The sequence below is a fragment of the Centruroides sculpturatus genome, unplaced genomic scaffold (genome assembly GCF_000671375.1).
Source record: "Centruroides sculpturatus isolate CEXI.00-Female unplaced genomic scaffold, Cexi_2.0 scaffold282, whole genome shotgun sequence".
Classification (NCBI taxonomy): domain Eukaryota; kingdom Metazoa; phylum Arthropoda; class Arachnida; order Scorpiones; family Buthidae; genus Centruroides; species Centruroides sculpturatus.
Window position 1 is genome coordinate 640142 of NW_019384528.1, and position 19721 is coordinate 659862.

At 30.0% G+C, this 19721-nt stretch overlaps 2 protein-coding genes across 6 annotated transcripts in view; one reads left to right on the forward strand and one right to left on the reverse strand.

Annotated features, from left to right (window-relative positions):
• The first annotated feature begins 4985 nt into the window (after positions 1-4985).
• Positions 4986-5469, forward strand: LOC111622940. Its single transcript, XM_023365415.1, has 2 exons — positions 4986-5181; positions 5257-5469. Exons 1-2 carry the CDS (start codon positions 4995-4997, stop codon positions 5397-5399), a joined length of 330 nt encoding a protein of 109 aa, XP_023221183.1. The 5' UTR covers positions 4986-4994; the 3' UTR covers positions 5400-5469.
• Positions 5470-5573: 104 nt separating this feature from the next.
• Positions 5574-19721, reverse strand: part of LOC111622938 (scaffold protein salvador-like) — a 31549-nt gene continuing 17401 nt past the window's right edge. For all 5 annotated transcript variants that reach the window (XM_023365412.1, XM_023365411.1, XM_023365410.1 and 2 more), the window contains exons 4-8: positions 18793-18984; positions 16340-16775; positions 10003-10175; positions 9048-9109; positions 5574-8974 (exon numbers count right to left, since the gene is read on the reverse strand). In XM_023365412.1, coding sequence (XP_023221180.1) covers positions 8822-8974; positions 9048-9109; positions 10003-10175; positions 16340-16775; positions 18793-18984 — 1016 coding nt within the window. In that variant the 3' untranslated portion in view covers positions 5574-8821. The remainder of the gene's footprint in view (positions 8975-9047; positions 9110-10002; positions 10176-16339; positions 16776-18792; positions 18985-19721) is intronic.

The window sequence follows — 19721 nt, forward strand, 5'->3', positions numbered from 1 at the left end:
TATTTGTAAAATCTAAGTGACTCGTACAACATGTAATTCAGATAAAACGGAAAAATCAATGATCTTATAGGGGGATCGACTGTATATATATAAATCTTTCTTGTATTAAAGTTCTGAGTGTCCATTATTATAAATTAAATGAACAAACTAAATTTCTAGATTTCTAGGAGTTGTTTAAAAGTTTTAGGAGATGAAAAAATATTTCTTGTTTATCATCATCATCATCAGTAAATTCACTATAGCTTTTTACATACACAGTGCACTCAAGCAGAGAGATACAACAATCTTATTCACTAATACTGGCTTTAAAAAAAATTTGTGTATTGAACAAACATTTTCAACCTACAGTAGACCCTCCTATAACGCGGGTTCATGTAATGTAGATTCGTATATCACGGCGAAAAAATTGCGACTGTATTCATATAAAGACACTAAAAGAGACTCGTAAAATGTGGTAAAACGTCATCACTGACTCGTGTCGCAACAGGATTGGTCGAATCTGGACCAATAGTGGACGAGCAACCGAACTACTTACATGCTAGGGAGAGTTTAAGTGGGTAAGTTGAGTTTACTATTGTCTATACAGTATATAGGCCTAAATTAGGTACTGTAAGTCTAATACAGTACTGTAATTTTATACATTTCTTGTGAAAAAACATTTCTTATTCAACAGTCATAAAAATTATTTCTATTAATGATGTCTCCAAAGTTCAACAAATTTTTCGCAGAAAAATAACTTATCAGAAAACGCAGCTGCTGTTTGGTGCACTGCTCCGCGACAAAAGCAAGTTTAAGCAATGGCATGGTCGAACAGTGCATACTCAGTAAGTAATCCTACAATTTTTTGTTTGTAGCATAGTTTATACGGATTATTCCCAAAAAATTATACGTGTTTTGGAAGTGTTGAGTCAAATTAGTCTAGAATCGATTAATTTTATTGAAGAAAATCTTTCAAACAGCCGTAGTCCATAAACTTCACACGTGTCAGGCTGTGATTGGCTCATGTATTTAAGGATTCCTACAACACAAAATTCTTATGAAGCGGAACGTATCTACCACGTTATAGGAGGGTCAACTGTATTAACATATGAATTTAAAATCTTAAGATGGCCTATGAATATCCAAAATAAAAACTTAAAAAAAATTGTTTTTTGTGGAAAACTGAGGAAAAGTTTGCAGAACACAGACTTTCTGCAGAAAATGGGTTGCAAACCACTAATTTACAGTATTAGTACCTCTTAATTAAAAGTGTTAAACTTTTTACAATTTTGTGAAAGAAAATTATTTCATAAGAAACAATTTTCATTATATTGTACTTTTGTTTCTATTTAAATTGAATGTATTAAAAATTATTTTAAAAATATTTAAATGTTTCTCAACCACCAACTGAGGTCTCATGGTCCATAGTTTGAGATACTGCTTTAAACAATTATATTACTTAAGTGACAAATAATATATATGTTACTGTGAAAGACCAATATCTGGTGAATGTCAGCATTCACACAGTCGTGTCGTGTACATATGAAATATTTGCTAAATATCATTATTTCTCACTTACACCAGCAAATGTCGACATTCAGCATGCAGTGATGGTGAATGTTGAATAAAAATATTTTTATTACATTAAGACAAAAATGCAACTTTTTAATATGTCAAAATAGGCTGCACATGTAGATAAACTGTTGAACCTAAAACGAACAGTACATTCTTAATCAGAAAAGAAAAATAATACGCAATAGTAAACTTACACATATATTATGTGATTAATGTCATACAATCTTATTTATTGCAACAACTTAAACTGTTATGGCACTTTGAATTGCACAAAAGTTCCTTGCTTTTACAACTGCATTTATTTGTGGAACACAATGACAGCGTGTATATCCTTGCCTTCCACTTTTCGAATTAGCTGCAGCTGCTTCTCTCAGCGATATTTCTTGAGAAGAAATCTCATCTATGGAAAGTAACTTTTCTTTACAAATTACGAACTGATTGCAGATATAAAGCTGCTTGAGGGTACCTTTTTTGTTTGCTAATTTATAAAAGTTGGGGTCTTCTATTCCAACAACAACCGCCAACACATTTTGGGTATTCGTACAGTATAACCAATTTGAGCAGGAGGAAATTTTCTTTTTGAGGTTTGTAACATTTTTGTTGCTTGCAGTAGAAGATTCTCTTTCGTGGCCACTCTTTTTATAGAAATAAATTCATGTTGTTCAGTGGTGCAGCTCCTCTTCAATATTTTTCTTTGGAATATGGTATTTGTTATGGCCACTGCTCAAATTTCCTTCAAAAGTATTAACAATTCCTTCAAGCTGTTCTTCAGTTTCAATATTTGCAATTTGTTCGCCAGGCAAAGATGACGATGCTATGCCTCTTTTTGGTTTAATGCCAAACATGGCTTCATAAGGACTTTGGAATATTCCTTCGTGATGTGTAGTGTTCTTGGCAAATTGTACAAAGGGCAACCCATCTGACCATTTATTTGTATCATTATCCATGCAGTTAACATATTCTGTATATTCTGATTGGCCCTTTCAACTGAGCCTTGTGTTTGATTATGACGAGGCTTTCCATTAACTATCTCAACATCTTTCCACATAGTGCATAGTTCAGATATGACTTGATTACAGAATTCCCTACCATTATCTGAATGCAATATAGCTGGGGCACCAAATGTTAAAAATATTTGAAGAAGATGATATGCTACTTCTTCAGCTGTCTTAGTTTTCAAAGGTAGTAGCTGGACAAATTTCGTTAAATGATCTTGATACACCATTACGAACTTATATTTGCCATCCTTGTGTGACTACAGGTCTATCAGATCAACTTGACATCTTGCGTTTAATTCCGAACTGACTATTGGTTTCACAACAATACCTTTTTTAGGTGCACTATGTTTCATTTGACATTGTTTACATAAATTTAAATACAACATTACAACTTCATATGTAATATTTTTGTATTTAAGATGCAATTCTTTAAGCATATGTGTTCTTCCTCCATGGCCTGTTCTGCTGTGAGTTTCAGAAAGTTTTAATGGTATCCTGGTTTTAATGGTACAATTAATTTTTAAAATGTCAAAACATTTTAATCGTCTGTAACCAAAGGTGTGCTGCACTTAGTTTTAGCAGAAATCATTTCAGAAAGTATTTTAGAGTACTTTTCTTGAGAAAAATAAAAACAATTGTCTTCTCATTTACTTGCAATTAATGCACGTAACTTTTCAAAAAAAAAAAGTTCTTGGTTCACTGTAGTATCAATTCAATATAAATTAGGATATTGGATAAAAAAATAAAATTTAAGAAAACTTTGCATGCACCAGCAAACCTTGCATAAGACTGTTATACTCTGGAACACTGCTGTTTGTCAAATAGGTACCACGTGATTTCAATCATGGCAGAACAAAGGATTTGGCGACAGACTTTCGCCTTTCTGTCGACATTGTCATTTCGACAATGTCTCAAGTGTCATTTCGACTTCCACCAAAGTTTATCTGTGCTTGTCGACAGCTGGCCTAGTGACTGCTACAGCTTCTTCAACCACCAAGACTCTTACGTCACTTTTTCTTGTGCTCATAAACAATTACTTTGTTCGTACCACTGTCACTGCTTACAATTATTCCTTTACAAGAATTACAATATGTAGTGACAGCGCTTCTTCATTGGCCACAATTAAAAACACTAAAGCTCATCCATTGTCTACAGCTATTAAAAATTTGTTCTAAATTCAAATAATGACTATAAATTCAAGTGGGTAATGGCACATAGGGGGACTAGCGGCAATGAAAGAGCAGATCACTTGGCTAAACACACTGCTAATAATGATCAGCTTATAATTTCTTATAACAAGGTCAGCTTGAATACTATCAAGGGCCTTCTTTGGAGCAATATGCTCAACAACTGGCAACAAAAATGGAACAACAATGAGGGTAAAATTACTTACAAATTTTTTCCAACCATTAAAGATATCTTTAAATACACATGGATGAAACCATGTTTTTGGTCCACACAATTTTTTACCTATCATGGTAAATTTGCCAAGTACCTACACAGATTTACTGAATACATCAATAAAGAATGTAGATGGGAGCACTCATTATATCTTCGGTTGCGTAATGCTTGAAAGAGAGAGACAATAACTCAAATCTATCCTCATTAGCTGTGGTTACTCTTGGCCATGCTCTCATAACGACGTTGTGAACAATAACGGAATATTTATTTATTTTTATAATATAATTAAAAGCTACGGCAAAATCGTAAACATCCATACTTAACTCCTTCATAAAGCCTCTCATCACTCTACATAGATATTGCATTGAATTACAACACAGAAATGAAGATGTGATTGGGCTCTTCTAGTGGGAGAATGTTCCTATAATGGTCTGTAACTGTACCGAATCTTTGCAAGAGTCTTAGTGTATTAAAGAGATATAAAGTGATATATGGTAAATTCTTCTCTTTTGTGCCTCTAAAACACTGTTCTATGAACCTACTTTCAAGTGCATATGCGATAAGGATGTTTTATGGATCCAAATTGAAAGGTTACAACTGTAACTTAAATGTGAACTGAATGTTTAAGTGTTTCTTCTAAGCATCACTCAGACTTTTAGCATGATGCTATATGAATTAACTGTTTAAATTTCTAGGAATTTGCNAATAAAGTTGTGATTGTTGCAAGGAACATTTTTTATCTAATAATTTTTTAATACTATTAGTTTGTGATACATAATATATTTTTTCTGCCATAATAACTAACTTTTTTCTGTACCCCTAAACAACCTATCGCGTACCCCTAGGGGTACGTGTACCACAGGTTGGGAATCGCTGATCTAGATGAACTTGCAAAAAGAAAGTTAATTATTGAATCATATTATCTGTAAAATATCATTCCGCTATTGCAGGAGATTTAGGGTCAAGTCTATTCTTAACAGGCAAAATCCATAAGGTATATATACGAAGTGACAATATAATTTTTCTTTACAGGTGTAACACATGGGTCTGCTATTTCATAAGTTACGGACATTTATCAGAACAAATTTTGCTCCAATTCCTTATGGTAAAGCAAAATTATGGCAAAGAAGAATGCATATAATCTATACAATTTGTGCTTGGAATTTATTTGGATACGTCGTATATAAATTATATACTAACAAAGATCAAACGGACTCCATGCCATTAAGTAAGTACAGATAAAAAAAATTTATTACTTGTATATAAAAAAACAAAAATACAGAAATTTTTTGTTCAATTTTAGGTTTATATATGGCAAAAAACTTAGAACTCGGTAATACAAAATTAATCAAAATAAGTAAACACGGACTCGAAACTTATGATTTGACCGAAGAGGAAATAAACAAGCAGTATGAAGAGTACGAAAAGAATAAGATTTCACAATGAACACACAATTATTTGTAGATATTTAGCATAATTTAATTTGTATAGAATTAAAAAAATACTTTTATTAAAATTGATATTTTTACAGAAGCATTATTATAATACAAAAGCAGATATTTTAAATACAAATTTTTTTCTCTTGCATTAAACAAGAATTACAAACTATCTTCCAGTAGTTCGTGCCAGCTTTTTACAAATAAAAAATATCAAGTTTATAAAAATTTACAGTACAAAGTACAACCAATTTATGTATAGCACTTGAGCAGCTTAGCAAATTTATATTGTTTACGCAGGTATCTTGTGTTGTAGAAAGTGCTAACAATATAGAAACTTGAAATCTTACTATCACGGATTGGCTTATAATATCAATTAATCCAGAAATACGTCTTAAATTTAGAGAACTAAAAAACATATTTTTCAAAACCCGACAAGAATGGCCACGTTTCTTCTGGAGTCGAAAGAAATGTGGCCATTCTCGTCGGGTTTTGAAAAATACATTTTTAGTTCTCTAAATTTACAATGTATTTCTATATTAATCATCATGTTTACTATTCTTTGAAAACCTAACGCAGTGTTAAAAGATTTTTATTCATGTCGTTACAGAAGTAATGTCAACTATGGCAATTTTAAGATCCTACATTTTCTCTGCTAATTGTCAAGAATCTAAGTTTTAATAAATACTACATATTTATCTCTCCACTCATTGATGATAAAAAGCATTATAAGCATCGAGTGACATAGAAAAGTTTTGCCTATAAAACTACCAAATTATTACAGTTTAAATTCTAAAATATGGCACCAATATGTATATACATATAAAAAACTTCTACCAGAATCGTAAATCCTGTAACAAAGCATCTTAGGAGTCGGTGCCAAAATCGAGAGAACCTTTTACTACGTCTTGATTATATTGCTATTTTCATTACCAAAATAGGTATGCATATTTTTGAATGTTAGATTAAATTTCAATACTTTGAAAATTATATACACAATTATCATTTTGACAAATACAATAGTTAAAAACAGGAATAAAATTTAAATGAAGAGTGCATTGATTTTGTACTGTATATATTGAATTTGATGCATAAGTAAGAATGTATTTTCATAAACTTGTAAACATTAGATACTTAAAATTTCTTTGTCATCTTTGCATATATTTTATTACATAACTTTGCAGTTGAAATACTGGATTTATTTTGCAGTGCAGTTATAATATAAAAACTAGATTGCATTCTATAAAAGAATATAAAGGAAAAGAAAAAAATTACCTAACAATAAGACTTTTGTTACAATTGATGTAACAGTCAAAAGCAAATCATAATATTGACTTTGGATTTGGTTGCATCAGTCATTTTAGTTAATTTAATAAAATTTTTCAAAAGGCACATATGTAACTTTCACAGTTCTATCACACTATTTTTGGTAATAAGTAATTGAGTTCTGCAGAATAACATTCAGTTTATAATAAAATTTAATTTTTTTTGTATTCTATATATTGAAGACAGGTCATAATAATTCAGTACAATAGTAAATAAATACTAACTACTCAAATTTTGATCTGTAGACACACAGCTCAAAAGCACTCTGCACATTTGTCAATAAAAGTAAATGCCTAATTGGCAATTTGAATCTTAAAGTCTTACTGAAAATTTCAAATAATTATGCTACTGAAAAAACAATCTCAGATATGCTTTGTGATACTATAATATTTTTTTCTATCACCATTACTAATCTAAGTGCAGATTTATGATATAACAATTTAGCAAATATTGAAGACGAATAAGAAAAACACTTTTGTTTCCAAAAGGTGCACACGAGATACTTCAAAAATATTAATGATGGCTTTAGTTATTTACATTTTCAGAATATTAATTGATCTAGATCATATGTTTTGGAAAGATGCCAAAGATAAATAGGTTCCATATAATACTTACATATCAATGAATTGTCAACTGGAATAACTTTGACACAACGTTTTATCAATTTAAATAAGTATCTTATCACAACTGACAATATATATATAGTACAGAGGATAAATTCTCTGCAATAAAAATAGCACAAAGCTAAAATCCAATTAAAAAATATTTCCCATACTACTTGCAGTTTTTTCTGTCAGTAAATGTGTTAAAGTTTAATTTATAATCAATTGCATCTTTCAGGATCATCTGCTTGAAGAAAAAATATCCAGCTAATAGTAAATTTTTTTTAACTTCAGTAATAAATATATTTAAAATTCCACTAGAAACAAAAATTTTTACGACAGTTATTATATGCAATAAACTTTCGTTGATTTGAAGTTTAATAATTGAAAATGCAACTTTTCAAATTATCTAACTTGTGTGGCATATTATTAATATCTGTGGAAAACAAGTTGTACTAAACATTGCAAATAAATTTCACAATAAATTACAATTAAATTCAACACCAGAGTTTGAAGATAAGCAATAAATCTTCAAGTATTTAAAATAAAATGAATGGTAATTGGTTGAGCAAGGGTTTAGAATACAAACAAACATTTTAATAAACCTTCCTAAACAAATCTTATTGCATATCTTTTTTAAAATCTGTAATGGAATTTTCACAGAATGTTAACTTTCATTGTTCTAAAGCACTAACATCATTTTACAATATTTTCACTCTGAATAAACATCCTGTTTATGTTTAAATTTTGTGATTCAATATGTTTTTTTCTTCTCTTCATAAAAAGTTATATTGCTTTCTAAGTTTATGTTCTTTGAAACTTAGATTAATGAGTTAATATGAATTTTTAAATGAATGGCATTTCTTCTCTAAAGATCATTCTAACATATCCATTATCATCCGGAAATATTTTGAGACAAGTTAACAATTTTTCTAATTAAATTTCACTTGAATGCAAGTAAAATTTTTGGAAAAACATGAAAAAACATCACTTTTCATCAAAATACTAAGGCACATTTATAGCAATATAATATAAACAACCCACAAGAAAATACACAAGTTTTGTCACAGATACTAAAATTAATCATCATGAAAGCAGAAATTTAGTTTTTTGGTAGAATTCCTATTTTGAACTTTGATTTACAACTTAAAATTCTGGTATAGCAATTCTCTGCAAGTTTTTATTAAAACTAAAAATAAAACCTACTTCTAACACTTTTATGTCATTTAGAATGGAAATAACAACAAAATTAGATGGAATCAATTATTAGAGATGCTAAACAATTTAACTGATTGTTGCTTCAAAAAACAATGTAAATAATAGTGATAAATTCTTTATCAATAAAATGCTCTCTTTTTTTCATTCTAAGACTTCTAAATATTTTTAGATGTCATCAACATTTAAAAGTTTATGCCATTAAAATCATTAAAGTGGCTAAATCTTAATTCCTTCTAAAACTAAACATAAAATATTTGCTACATAATAAAATAAAACCTAAGAAAAGCTACTGATGTTCAATAAGTCTTCTTTCCATCTCGCGAAGTAACGCCAGACGATATGCTTCGTATTTCATGACTATACCTTCTAATTCTTGTCGATGCAATCTATTTAACATTCCCTGAAAGCAGTCTAATTCGGGTAGACGAAATAATTGCCACTAAAAAAGAAAATTGGTTCAAATGTTTTAGTTATGTGGCAAAACAGCAGAATGAATAACGAGGAAAAAATACCTTTAACTTATAATCAAGTTCTGGCGGTGCTCTCGAATATACATAAAGCCAATGAGGAATTTCTGAAAGGAAATTTAAATCATATTTATTTCTTTGTCATATCAAAGTTGTTATTAAATTTAATTATTTACTGTATTTACTCAAAATAATCCATGCACCCCCCTTTTAAGATATTGCTTTAAAAAAAGGAAAAAGCTTGACCAATTTATTACATATTTAACAAATTTTACTAATTTATAATTCTAACCCAATAGCAACCTTCCTTCTCACTGTTTTGTTGCATTCCATATGGCAGCACTCTGTTTACAAGTTCAAGTGGTATTAAAAGATAAATGATTTTTTTCCCTTGGTATTTTTATCTGTATTAGATATACAAACAATTTATATGCAATATAGTATTTTATAATGAATTAACTTACTAATTAAAATGAAAGTAATTTACATAGTTTAATCTGAAGATGAAAAACTGCCAATAAACAAATAACTTATCCTTTATACCTAAATATCTTAATTTATTTACTGTCAGTTTCAGTTATATATTTAACTTACTTTATTTACACTCATTTTCATAAAATTACTTGCACAAAAACATTTAATAATATTGTTTGTAACTATTGACTATAGATGGTAATCATACTGAGCTGTCATCAACAGTTGATAAGTGAAATTTATCACTAGCAAAATAAGAAAAATGCTTAGTAACTGGAAGCACTCGATTTCACAGGTTGCATTGCCAAATTTGTTTCAAATAAACCATGCACCCTTACTTTGTCATGATGTTTTGGAAAAAGAGTGCAGATTATTCAAGTAAATATTACCATATTTAGATTAGAAATAACTAAGTAAAAGAGTATATGCTAATATTAAAATTTAAATCTAATTTAGCATTTAATTTTAACCTAGAAAAATTTTGTACATTATTAAACGAAAAAATTGGCTTAAAAATTTTTCAAACCTTCTGTTAAATATGGATTTGCAGGAACTAAAACATTATGCTGATGGAAATCGGTATGTCTCGGAGGAGGCTGCCTCGTTTGAGCAATGGACAGTGTCGGTTGGATTCCGCAGTTTTGTTGACCGTACTGAGTGGCACACGGATGTTCATACTGAACAATTTTTGTGACATGACTAAAAACAAAAATTATTTTGCATATGTTTATTTTTATATAATTAAGAATGAATCATATCAATAAGAATTTTATATATATATTAATTTGCAATGATATTGAATACGTTTATATATTGCTAAATTTGAAAATTCTGAAATAATGCAAAACACCTTATTATATATTGCCTACTTTATTTGCTAACATAAAGAAGAAAAAAAAGAACTTAAACTACAGAGAGCATATTCTAAAGAATATATAGCTGAAGTTAATTTAATGGATTTTATATATATATATATAAATCTTTCTTGTATTAAAGTTCTGAGTGTCCATTATTATAAATTAAATGAACAAACTAAATTTCTGGATTTCTAGGAGTTGTTTAAAAGTTTTAGGAGATGAAAAAATATTTCTTGTTTATCATCATCATCATCAGTAAATTCACTATAGCTTTTTACATACACAGTGCACTCAAGCAGAGAGATACAACAATATTATTCACTAATACTGGCTTAAAAAAAATTTGTTTATTGAACAAACATTTTCAACCTACAGTAGACCCTCCTATAACGCGGGTTCATGTAATGTAGATTCGTATATCACGGCGAAAAAATTGCGACTGTATTCATATAAAGACACTAAAAGAGACTCGTAAAATGTGGTAAAACGTCATCACTGACTCGTGTCGCAACAGGATTGGTCGAATCTGGACCAATAGTGGACGAGCAACCGAACTACTTACATGCTAGGGAGAGTTTAAGTGGGTAAGTTGAGTTTACTATTGTCTATACAGTATATAGGCCTAAATTAGGTACTGTAAGTCTAATACAGTACTGTAATTTTATACATTTCTTGTGAAAAAACATTTCTTATTCAACAGTCATAAAAATTATTTCTATTAATGATGTCTCCAAAGTTCAACAAATTTTTCGCAGAAAAATAACTTATCAGAAAACGCAGCTGCTGTTTGGTGCACTGCTCCGCGACAAAAGCAAGTTTAAGCAATGGCATGGTCGAACAGTGCATACTCAGTAAGTAATCCTACAATTTTTTGTTTGTAGCATAGTTTATACGGATTATTCCCAAAAAATTATACGTGTTTTGGAAGTGTTGAGTCAAATTAGTCTAGAATCGATTAATTTTATTGAAGAAAATCTTTCAAACAGCCATAGTCCATAAACTTCACACGTGTCAGGCTGTGATTGGCTCATGTATTTAAGGATTCCTACAACACAAAATTCTTATGAAGCGGAACGTATCTACCACGTTATAGGAGGGTCAACTGTATTAACATATGAATTTAAAATCTTAAGATGGCCTATGAATATCCAAAATAAAAACTTAAAAAAAATTGTTTTTTGTGGAAAACTGAGGAAAAGTTTGCAGAACACAGATTTTCTGCAGAAAATGGGTTGCAAACCACTAATTTACAGTATTAGTACCTCTTAATTAAAAGTGTTAAACTTTTTACAATTTTGTGAAAGAAAATTATTTCATAAGAAACAATTTTCATTATATTGTACTTTTGTTTCTATTTAAATTGAATGTATTAAAAATTATTTTAAAAATATTTAAATGTTTCTCAACCACCAACTGAGGTCTCATGGTCCATAGTTTGAGATACTGCTTTAAACAATTATATTACTTAAGTGACAAATAATATATATGTTACTGTGAAAGACCAATATCTGGTGAATGTCAGCATTCACACAGTCGTGTCGTGTACATATGAAATATTTGCTAAATATCATTATTTCTCACTTACACCAGCAAATGTCGACATTCAGCATGCAGTGATGGTGAATGTTGAATAAAAATATTTTTATTACATTAAGACAAAAATGCAACTTTTTAATATGTCAAAATAGGCTGCACATGTAGATAAACTGTTGAACCTAAAACGAACAGTACATTCTTAATCAGAAAAGAAAAATAATACGCAATAGTAAACTTACACATATATTATGTGATTAATGTCATACAATCTTATTTATTGCAACAACTTAAACTGTTATGGCACTTTGAATTGCACAAAAGTTCCTTGCTTTTACAACTGCATTTATTTGTGGAACACAATGACAGCGTGTATATCCTTGCCTTCCACTTTTCGAATTAGCTGCAGCTGCTTCTCTCAGCGATATTTCTTGAGAAGAAATCTCATCTATGGAAAGTAACTTTTCTTTACAAATTACGAACTGATTGCAGATATAAAGCTGCTTGAGGGTACCTTTTTTGTTTGCTAATTTATAAAAGTTGGGGTCTTCTATTCCAACAACAACCGCCAACACATTTTGGGTATTCGTACAGTATAACCAATTTGAGCAGGAGGAAATTTTCTTTTTGAGGTTTGTAACATTTTTGTTGCTTGCAGTAGAAGATTCTCTTTCGTGGCCACTCTTTTTATAGAAATAAATTCATGTTGTTCAGTGGTGCAGCTCCTCTTCAATATTTTTCTTTGGAATATGGTATTTGTTATGGCCACTGCTCAAATTTCCTTCAAAAGTATTAACAATTCCTTCAAGCTGTTCTTCAGTTTCAATATTTGCAATTTGTTCGCCAGGCAAAGATGACGATGCTATGCCTCTTTTTGGTTTAATGCCAAACATGGCTTCATAAGGACTTTGGAATATTCCTTCGTGATGTGTAGTGTTCTTGGCAAATTGTACAAAGGGCAACCCATCTGACCATTTATTTGTATCATTATCCATGCAGTTAACATATTCTGTATATTCTGATTGGCCCTTTCAACTGAGCCTTGTGTTTGATTATGACGAGGCTTTCCATTAACTATCTCAACATCTTTCCACATAGCGCATAGTTCAGATATGACTTGATTACAGAATTCCCTACCATTATCTGAATGCAATATAGCTGGGGCACCAAATGTTAAAAATATTTGAAGAAGATGATATGCTACTTCTTCAGCTGTCTTAGTTTTCAAAGGTAGTAGCTGGACAAATTTCGTTAAATGATCTTGATACACCATTACGAACTTATATTTGCCATCCTTGTGTGACTACAGGTCTATCAGATCAACTTGACATCTTGCGTTTAATTCCGAACTGACTATTGGTTTCACAACAATACCTTTTTTAGGTGCACTATGTTTCATTTGACATTGTTTACATAAATTTAAATACAACATTACAACTTCATATGTAATATTTTTGTATTTAAGATGCAATTCTTTAAGCATATGTGTTCTTCCTCCATGGCCTGTTCTGCTGTGAGTTTCAGAAAGTTTTAATGGTATCCTGGTTTTAATGGTACAATTAATTTTTAAAATGTCAAAACATTTTAATCGTCTGTAACCAAAGGTGTGCTGCACTTAGTTTTAGCAGAAATCATTTCAGAAAGTATTTTAGAGTACTTTTCTTGAGAAAAATAAAAACAATTGTCTTCTCATTTACTTGCAATTAATGCACGTAACTTTTCAAAAAAAAAAGTTATTGGTTCACTGTAGTATCAATTCAATATAAATTAGGATATTGGATAAAAAAATAAAATTTAAGAAAACTTTGCATGCACCAACAAACCTTGCATAAGACTGTTATACTCTGGAACACTCTGTTTGTCAAATAGGTACCACGTGATTTCAATCATGGCAGAACAAAGGATTTGGCGACAGACTTTCGCCTTTCTGTCGACATTGTCATTTCGACAATGTCTCAAGTGTCATTTCGACTTCCACCAAAGTTTATCTGTGCTTGTCGACAGCTGGCCTAGTGACTGCTACAGCTTCTTCAACCACCAAGACTCTTACGTCACTTTTTCTTGTGCTCATAAACAATTACTTTGTTCGTACCACTGTCACTGCTTACAATTATTCCTTTACAAGAATTACAATATGTAGTGACAGCGCTTCTTCATTGGCCACAATTAAAAACACTAAAGCTCATCCATTGTCTACAGCTATTAAAAATTTGTTCTAAATTCAAATAATGACTATAAATTCAAGTGGGTAATGGCACATAGGGGGACTAGCGGCAATGAAAGAGCAGATCACTTGGCTAAACACACTGCTAATAATGATCAGCTTATAATTTCTTATAACAAGGTCAGCTTGAATACTATCAAGGGCCTTCTTTGGAGCAATATGCTCAACAACTGGCAACAAAAATGGAACAGCAATGAGGGTAAAATTACTTACAAATTTTTTCCAACCATTAAAGATATCTTTAAATACACATGGATGAAACCATGTTTTTGGTCCACTCAATTTTTCACCGATCATGGTAAATTTGCCAAGTACCTACACAGATTTACTGAATACATCAATAAAGAATGTCCAACTTGTAAAATTGAAGATGGGAGCACTCATTATATCTTCAACTGCGTAATGCTTGAAAGAGAAAGACAACAACTCAAATCTATCCTCATTAGCCGTGGTTACTCTTGGCCATGCTCTCATAATGACCTTGTGAACAATAATGGAATATTTATTTATTTTTATAATATAATTAAAAGCTACGGCAAAATCGTAAACATCCATACTTAACTCCTTCATAAAGCCTCCCAGCACTCTACATAGATATTACATTGAATTTCAACACAGAAATGAAGATGTGATTGGGCTCTTCTAGTGGGAGAATGTTCCTATAGTGGTCTGCAACAGTACCGAATCTTTGCAAGAATTTTAGTGTATTAAAGAGATATAAAGTGATATATGGTGAATTCTTCTCTTTTGTGCCTCTAAAATATTGTTCTATGAACCTACTTTCAAGAGCATATGCGACAAGGATATTTTATGGATTCAAATTGAAAGGTTACAACTGTAACTTAAATGTGAATTGAATGTTTAGGGGTTTCTTCTAAGCATCACTCAGACTTTTAGCATGATGCTATATGAATTAACTGTTTAAATTTCTAGGAATTTGCGAAGAAATCTTCCAGTATAGAAATTGCTAGAGCAAGGACTGTTCACGATGCAGGATGAATGTTTCGAACTCTGAGTGTAAACATTTAGTTCCTGACAGCCTTAATCTTTTCAATGTAGTTATCATATTTTGTATTTATTCTGTTACATATAACCCATTATTTATTGTATAACTTTCATACACATTGTCGTGCCCTTCCCAACACGCGAAAAATTTGTCTCGCGTATTATAACAAATCTCTTTTCTATATGAAACAAAACATGTATACTTAATCTTAATCTACTAATTGTAAACTTATATATACCAACCTCTCATTGTAATACTTTATGCTATAATGCATATTACTCTTGCACTTTGTAAAAATTTCAACCCAAATGTAATTGTAACTATAACATTTGTAATACCTAAAACATCTGTAAACTGGCAGTGCTTACTGTGGAACCAGTTATGCAACATTGGTTATGACATTAAAAGATGTGTGTGTGTGTGTGTCACTGCTTACATCTAACTGCCTCACATGCCTGCAGGTCATTCTCCTACATCTGTCTTCTGCAATGTTGTCGTCACATGCACCTAACCTGTAACCATGTCCTCAGTGCATTGTACTGATGTCCTTTACCCCTGAGTAAACTTGTGTATATTTATTTACTCTGTATAGCAACATCATTACTTTTCTCTATTATGTTGTGTTACTTTAATTACTTAATTCCTCTTGATATTGTATGTTAAATTTACACATCCACGCTTATTTGTATTTGCAATCTCTGTATTTCATGTACCAATGTATCAAAACTTTAATTCTGTATTTTATATTACACTTGTTTTCATTTTGCTAACATTACATTGTATATATTTGTAAATAATTTTCTCTTTATTATCATCATTATTTTTTTAAATTTATATTATCTCACTCATATTATGTATCCATGTATTTCTATGTATCTAGTACCATGTCTAACTGGGTTATACATTTGTGGCACCCAGTATTTACTGTACTCCAGTAAGTTACAATAAAATATCTATCTATCTATCTATGTCTGTGCTTGTCAACATACACTGGCAATTGTTCGAATGTATAATAATATAACCAAATATTCGGTCTTTCTCCAACGTATTTTGTATGTGTCGACATTCACCGGAGAATATCGACATTCTCTAATTTCGGTCTTTCATGGTAACATATATACATAAATATAATCATTGGATTTAAATTAAAAATTTGTTTCTATGAAATCATTAATACATATTTTTTAAATTTATCTTTAAAACTCAAAATATTAAATGTGTAATTATACAGCACAGCACTTACTTGACATAATAGACACCTAAATCTGGTGATTCAATCCTTTCCCATCCAGTGGGTAAACCTTCTTTTTCAAATGGATGACTCCAATGTGTTGTCTTGGTATTGTGGTCTATATAATATTTACGACCTCTCATAGTATAGTCAACAGACCATCCCGGTGGAAGTGGAAGTTCTTCTTGTTGCGTGAATGGTTGATGATGATTACTTTCTTCTTGAACAGGTGGATTACTAGTATTTAATGGTGCATGTGTTGCAGGATTTAAAATGGGTACTGGAGATGTTGGTGTCGCTGCTGCTGTTAATGGATGTTGGATACTTTGGCTGCTGGCTACTGACTGTTGCACATGTGAAGTAGCAATTAATGCTGTAGAATATGCTGCTGCTGTAGTTTGATAAACAGGAGCATACTGTTGAATACTTGGTGTACTGCTTACTATTCCTAGAACAAATTTACAATTAATATTTTTTAGAAATTACATAATTTCTAAGACAAACACTTTTCTGAAGTCAGCTATTTGGTCTGCAGTGCCATGATCAAATTATATTATTTAGATGAAATTCAAATATATTTTTGTAATCAATGTTTTTTGAAAGTTCTTAATTTTGTAATGTTAGGTACATACATTTTTATGTTTATATGCAGGATTATTCATAAGTCCATAAAACATTTAAAAAATCTATTATTCATAAACTATACAACATATACTTTATTTTTTAACATTAAAATAAAAGTAAACTCCAAATTTTTTTTCAGGAATAGTACATGTGAATAGTTGCCATGACTTGTTGCTAAGATTGTTGTAGCAAATATGATGCTAAGCAAACATGAAAGCCATTTTGTGTATTGGAATATGCAAGAATCTCATCCATTGTGACTGTATAGCAACAATTTTGAGCAAAATTCCATAAGGAGCAACCTGTGTACATTATCCTAAAATGCTATGTGAAATTCTGGGATGAAGGCTGGATGTCAAGGGCAAAGTGAACAAACTGTGGCCACCCCAGTCACTGAGCTTAACTCATGTGACTTTTTTAATGGAAATTCATTAAGGACACTATCTTTGTGCTGACATTCCTCCTAATCTCCAGAAACTGCATGACCATATCACTGCAGCTGTGGAATTGGTTAACCATGATATACTGACATGAATGTGGGAGGAAATAGATTATTGGTTAGACATCTGCTACATTATAGTAAACAAATTGATATAAGATAAGTTTTGAAAACAATACCACAAGTCAATTGATAAATGCCAATTGATTTTCTAAACAAAACAAAACAGTTCATTTTACAAATTAAAATAGCAAAACTGTATAAGAAGCAATTTTATTTATAAACTAAATGAAATGTTTTAATAGTGGCAGTTTTTAATACAAGAAAACTAAACAATTAAAACAAATACTTTATGTAAATAAATGTAACTATTAGAGGAATGATAATTTAATAATTATTATTTAAATCATTATTCTGTATTCAATTGAAGATGCTAAAATGATAAAAGTTACTAAAAATTTCTATATAAAAATTTGTCCCAAATGATTTTAAAATTATTCACGTTTTAAATTATGTTTTATGAAATATATAATAGATATGAATAATTTCTAATAGAAAACGTAATAAAGATGATAAATCTAAAATGTTTGTATTTGATTTTTATTCTCAAGTTTTATTTTTTCCAGGATCTAAGACAAAATCCTGTTCATAATTCTGTTTGAAGTATTCATACATACACACACTTAACTACATTTTTATATTAATAAAGATATTATTAAATGAAAAAATTATCCAAACCCTTCTGGCTAAAACATTTTTTCAATATTTTTTGAATCTTATTAATGATAAAACAGCATATGTTTGATATAAATGTTATTAAAAAGACTACATTAAAAAAAATTAAACTTTAATTATAGTTCAAAGATATTTAATTACCAGATGCAGAAGCAACTGAAACATTAACATCTTGTACTGGCTGCTGAAAAGAAACTTGTTCCTGTGAGTATTGTTGCCTAATTTGTTCATGGTATAACTGAACTTGGTAATTATCATCCTGATCTCGACATGTAAAAGATTGATCTACAAGAGGAACTGGAGAAGCGATTGCTTTTCCTTCTGTCTGAAGATCTACAATTTAAAAACAATTAGTTTTAATTAAAGTATTAAATAGTTGAAAAAGAAATACTGAAAACAAATAAATAATAAATTTAATATTAAATCTTTGATGCAATCAGTTATCATCACTACAATGGTTATTTTATCATCATCGAAGTGCTAATTTCAATATCATTAAAGAATTTTAACTCTGAAAGACAGTTTTATTTATTTAATGAACAATTATTGATGTGAAGAGTATAATTTTATTTATTAATCATGATAAATAANTTTGATATAAATGTTATTAAAAAGACTACATTAAAAAAAATTAAACTTTAATTATAGTTCAAAGATATTTAATTACCAGATGCAGAAGCAACTGAAACATTAACATCTTGTACTGGCTGCTGAAAAGAAACTTGTTCCTGTGAGTATTGTTGCCTAATTTGTTCATGGTATAACTGAACTTGGTAATTATCATCCTGATCTCGACATGTAAAAGATTGATCTACAAGAGGAACTGGAGAAGCGATTGCTTTTCCTTCTGTCTGAAGATCTACAATTTAAAAACAATTAGTTTTAATTAAAGTATTAAATAGTTGAAAAAGAAATACTTAAAACAAATAAATAATAAATTTAATATTAAATCTTTGATGCAATCAGTTATCATCACTACAATGGTTATTTTATCATCATCGAAGTGCTAATTTCAATATCATTAAAGAATTTTAACTCTGAAAGACAGTTTTATTTATTTAATGAACAATTATTGATGTGAAGAGTATAATTTTATTTATTAATCATGATAAATAATTACTCATTTTAATACAGGTATACCTCGCCTTATGTCGGTAATTGGTTCCAGGAAAACGACGTAAGTCGAATTTACTTGTCTCCGAATCTACTTATCACTAGGCTAAACCGTAAATTACCATTTCCAGTTCTGTATTTTATTTATTAATGCATTTTTAATAATATATGGTTAATAAGGATCTATTTTAAGCTTACAAACAAATAAATTTTAGTTTTTAATATAGTACAAAAAAAAGTAATCTAAATTTACGAATGCATGTACTGTAAATACAGTACATACTTGTATATATTTTAATATGATTTTATGTGCTTTAAACGTTTATCTAGTGATATTACGACTTCAATATTTGTGGCGGACAGACGTAAAGTCGAATAAAATGACTTAAACTTGATTTTTATTTTTCCATATACTTTTTTAACAAGCGACGTATAATCGGGAACGACGTAACTCGAAACGACGTAAGTCGAGGTATGCCTGTA

Excerpts from the sequence above, each read along its gene's own strand:
- LOC111622940 (XM_023365415.1), top strand. The coding sequence starts at position 4,995 with ATGGGTCTGCTATTTCATAAGTTACGGACATTTATCAGAACAAATTTT. Across the intron at positions 5,182-5,256 it reads AACGGACTCCATGCCATTAA|GTTTATATATGGCAAAAAAC; the intron begins GTAAGTACAGAT and ends GTTCAATTTTAG.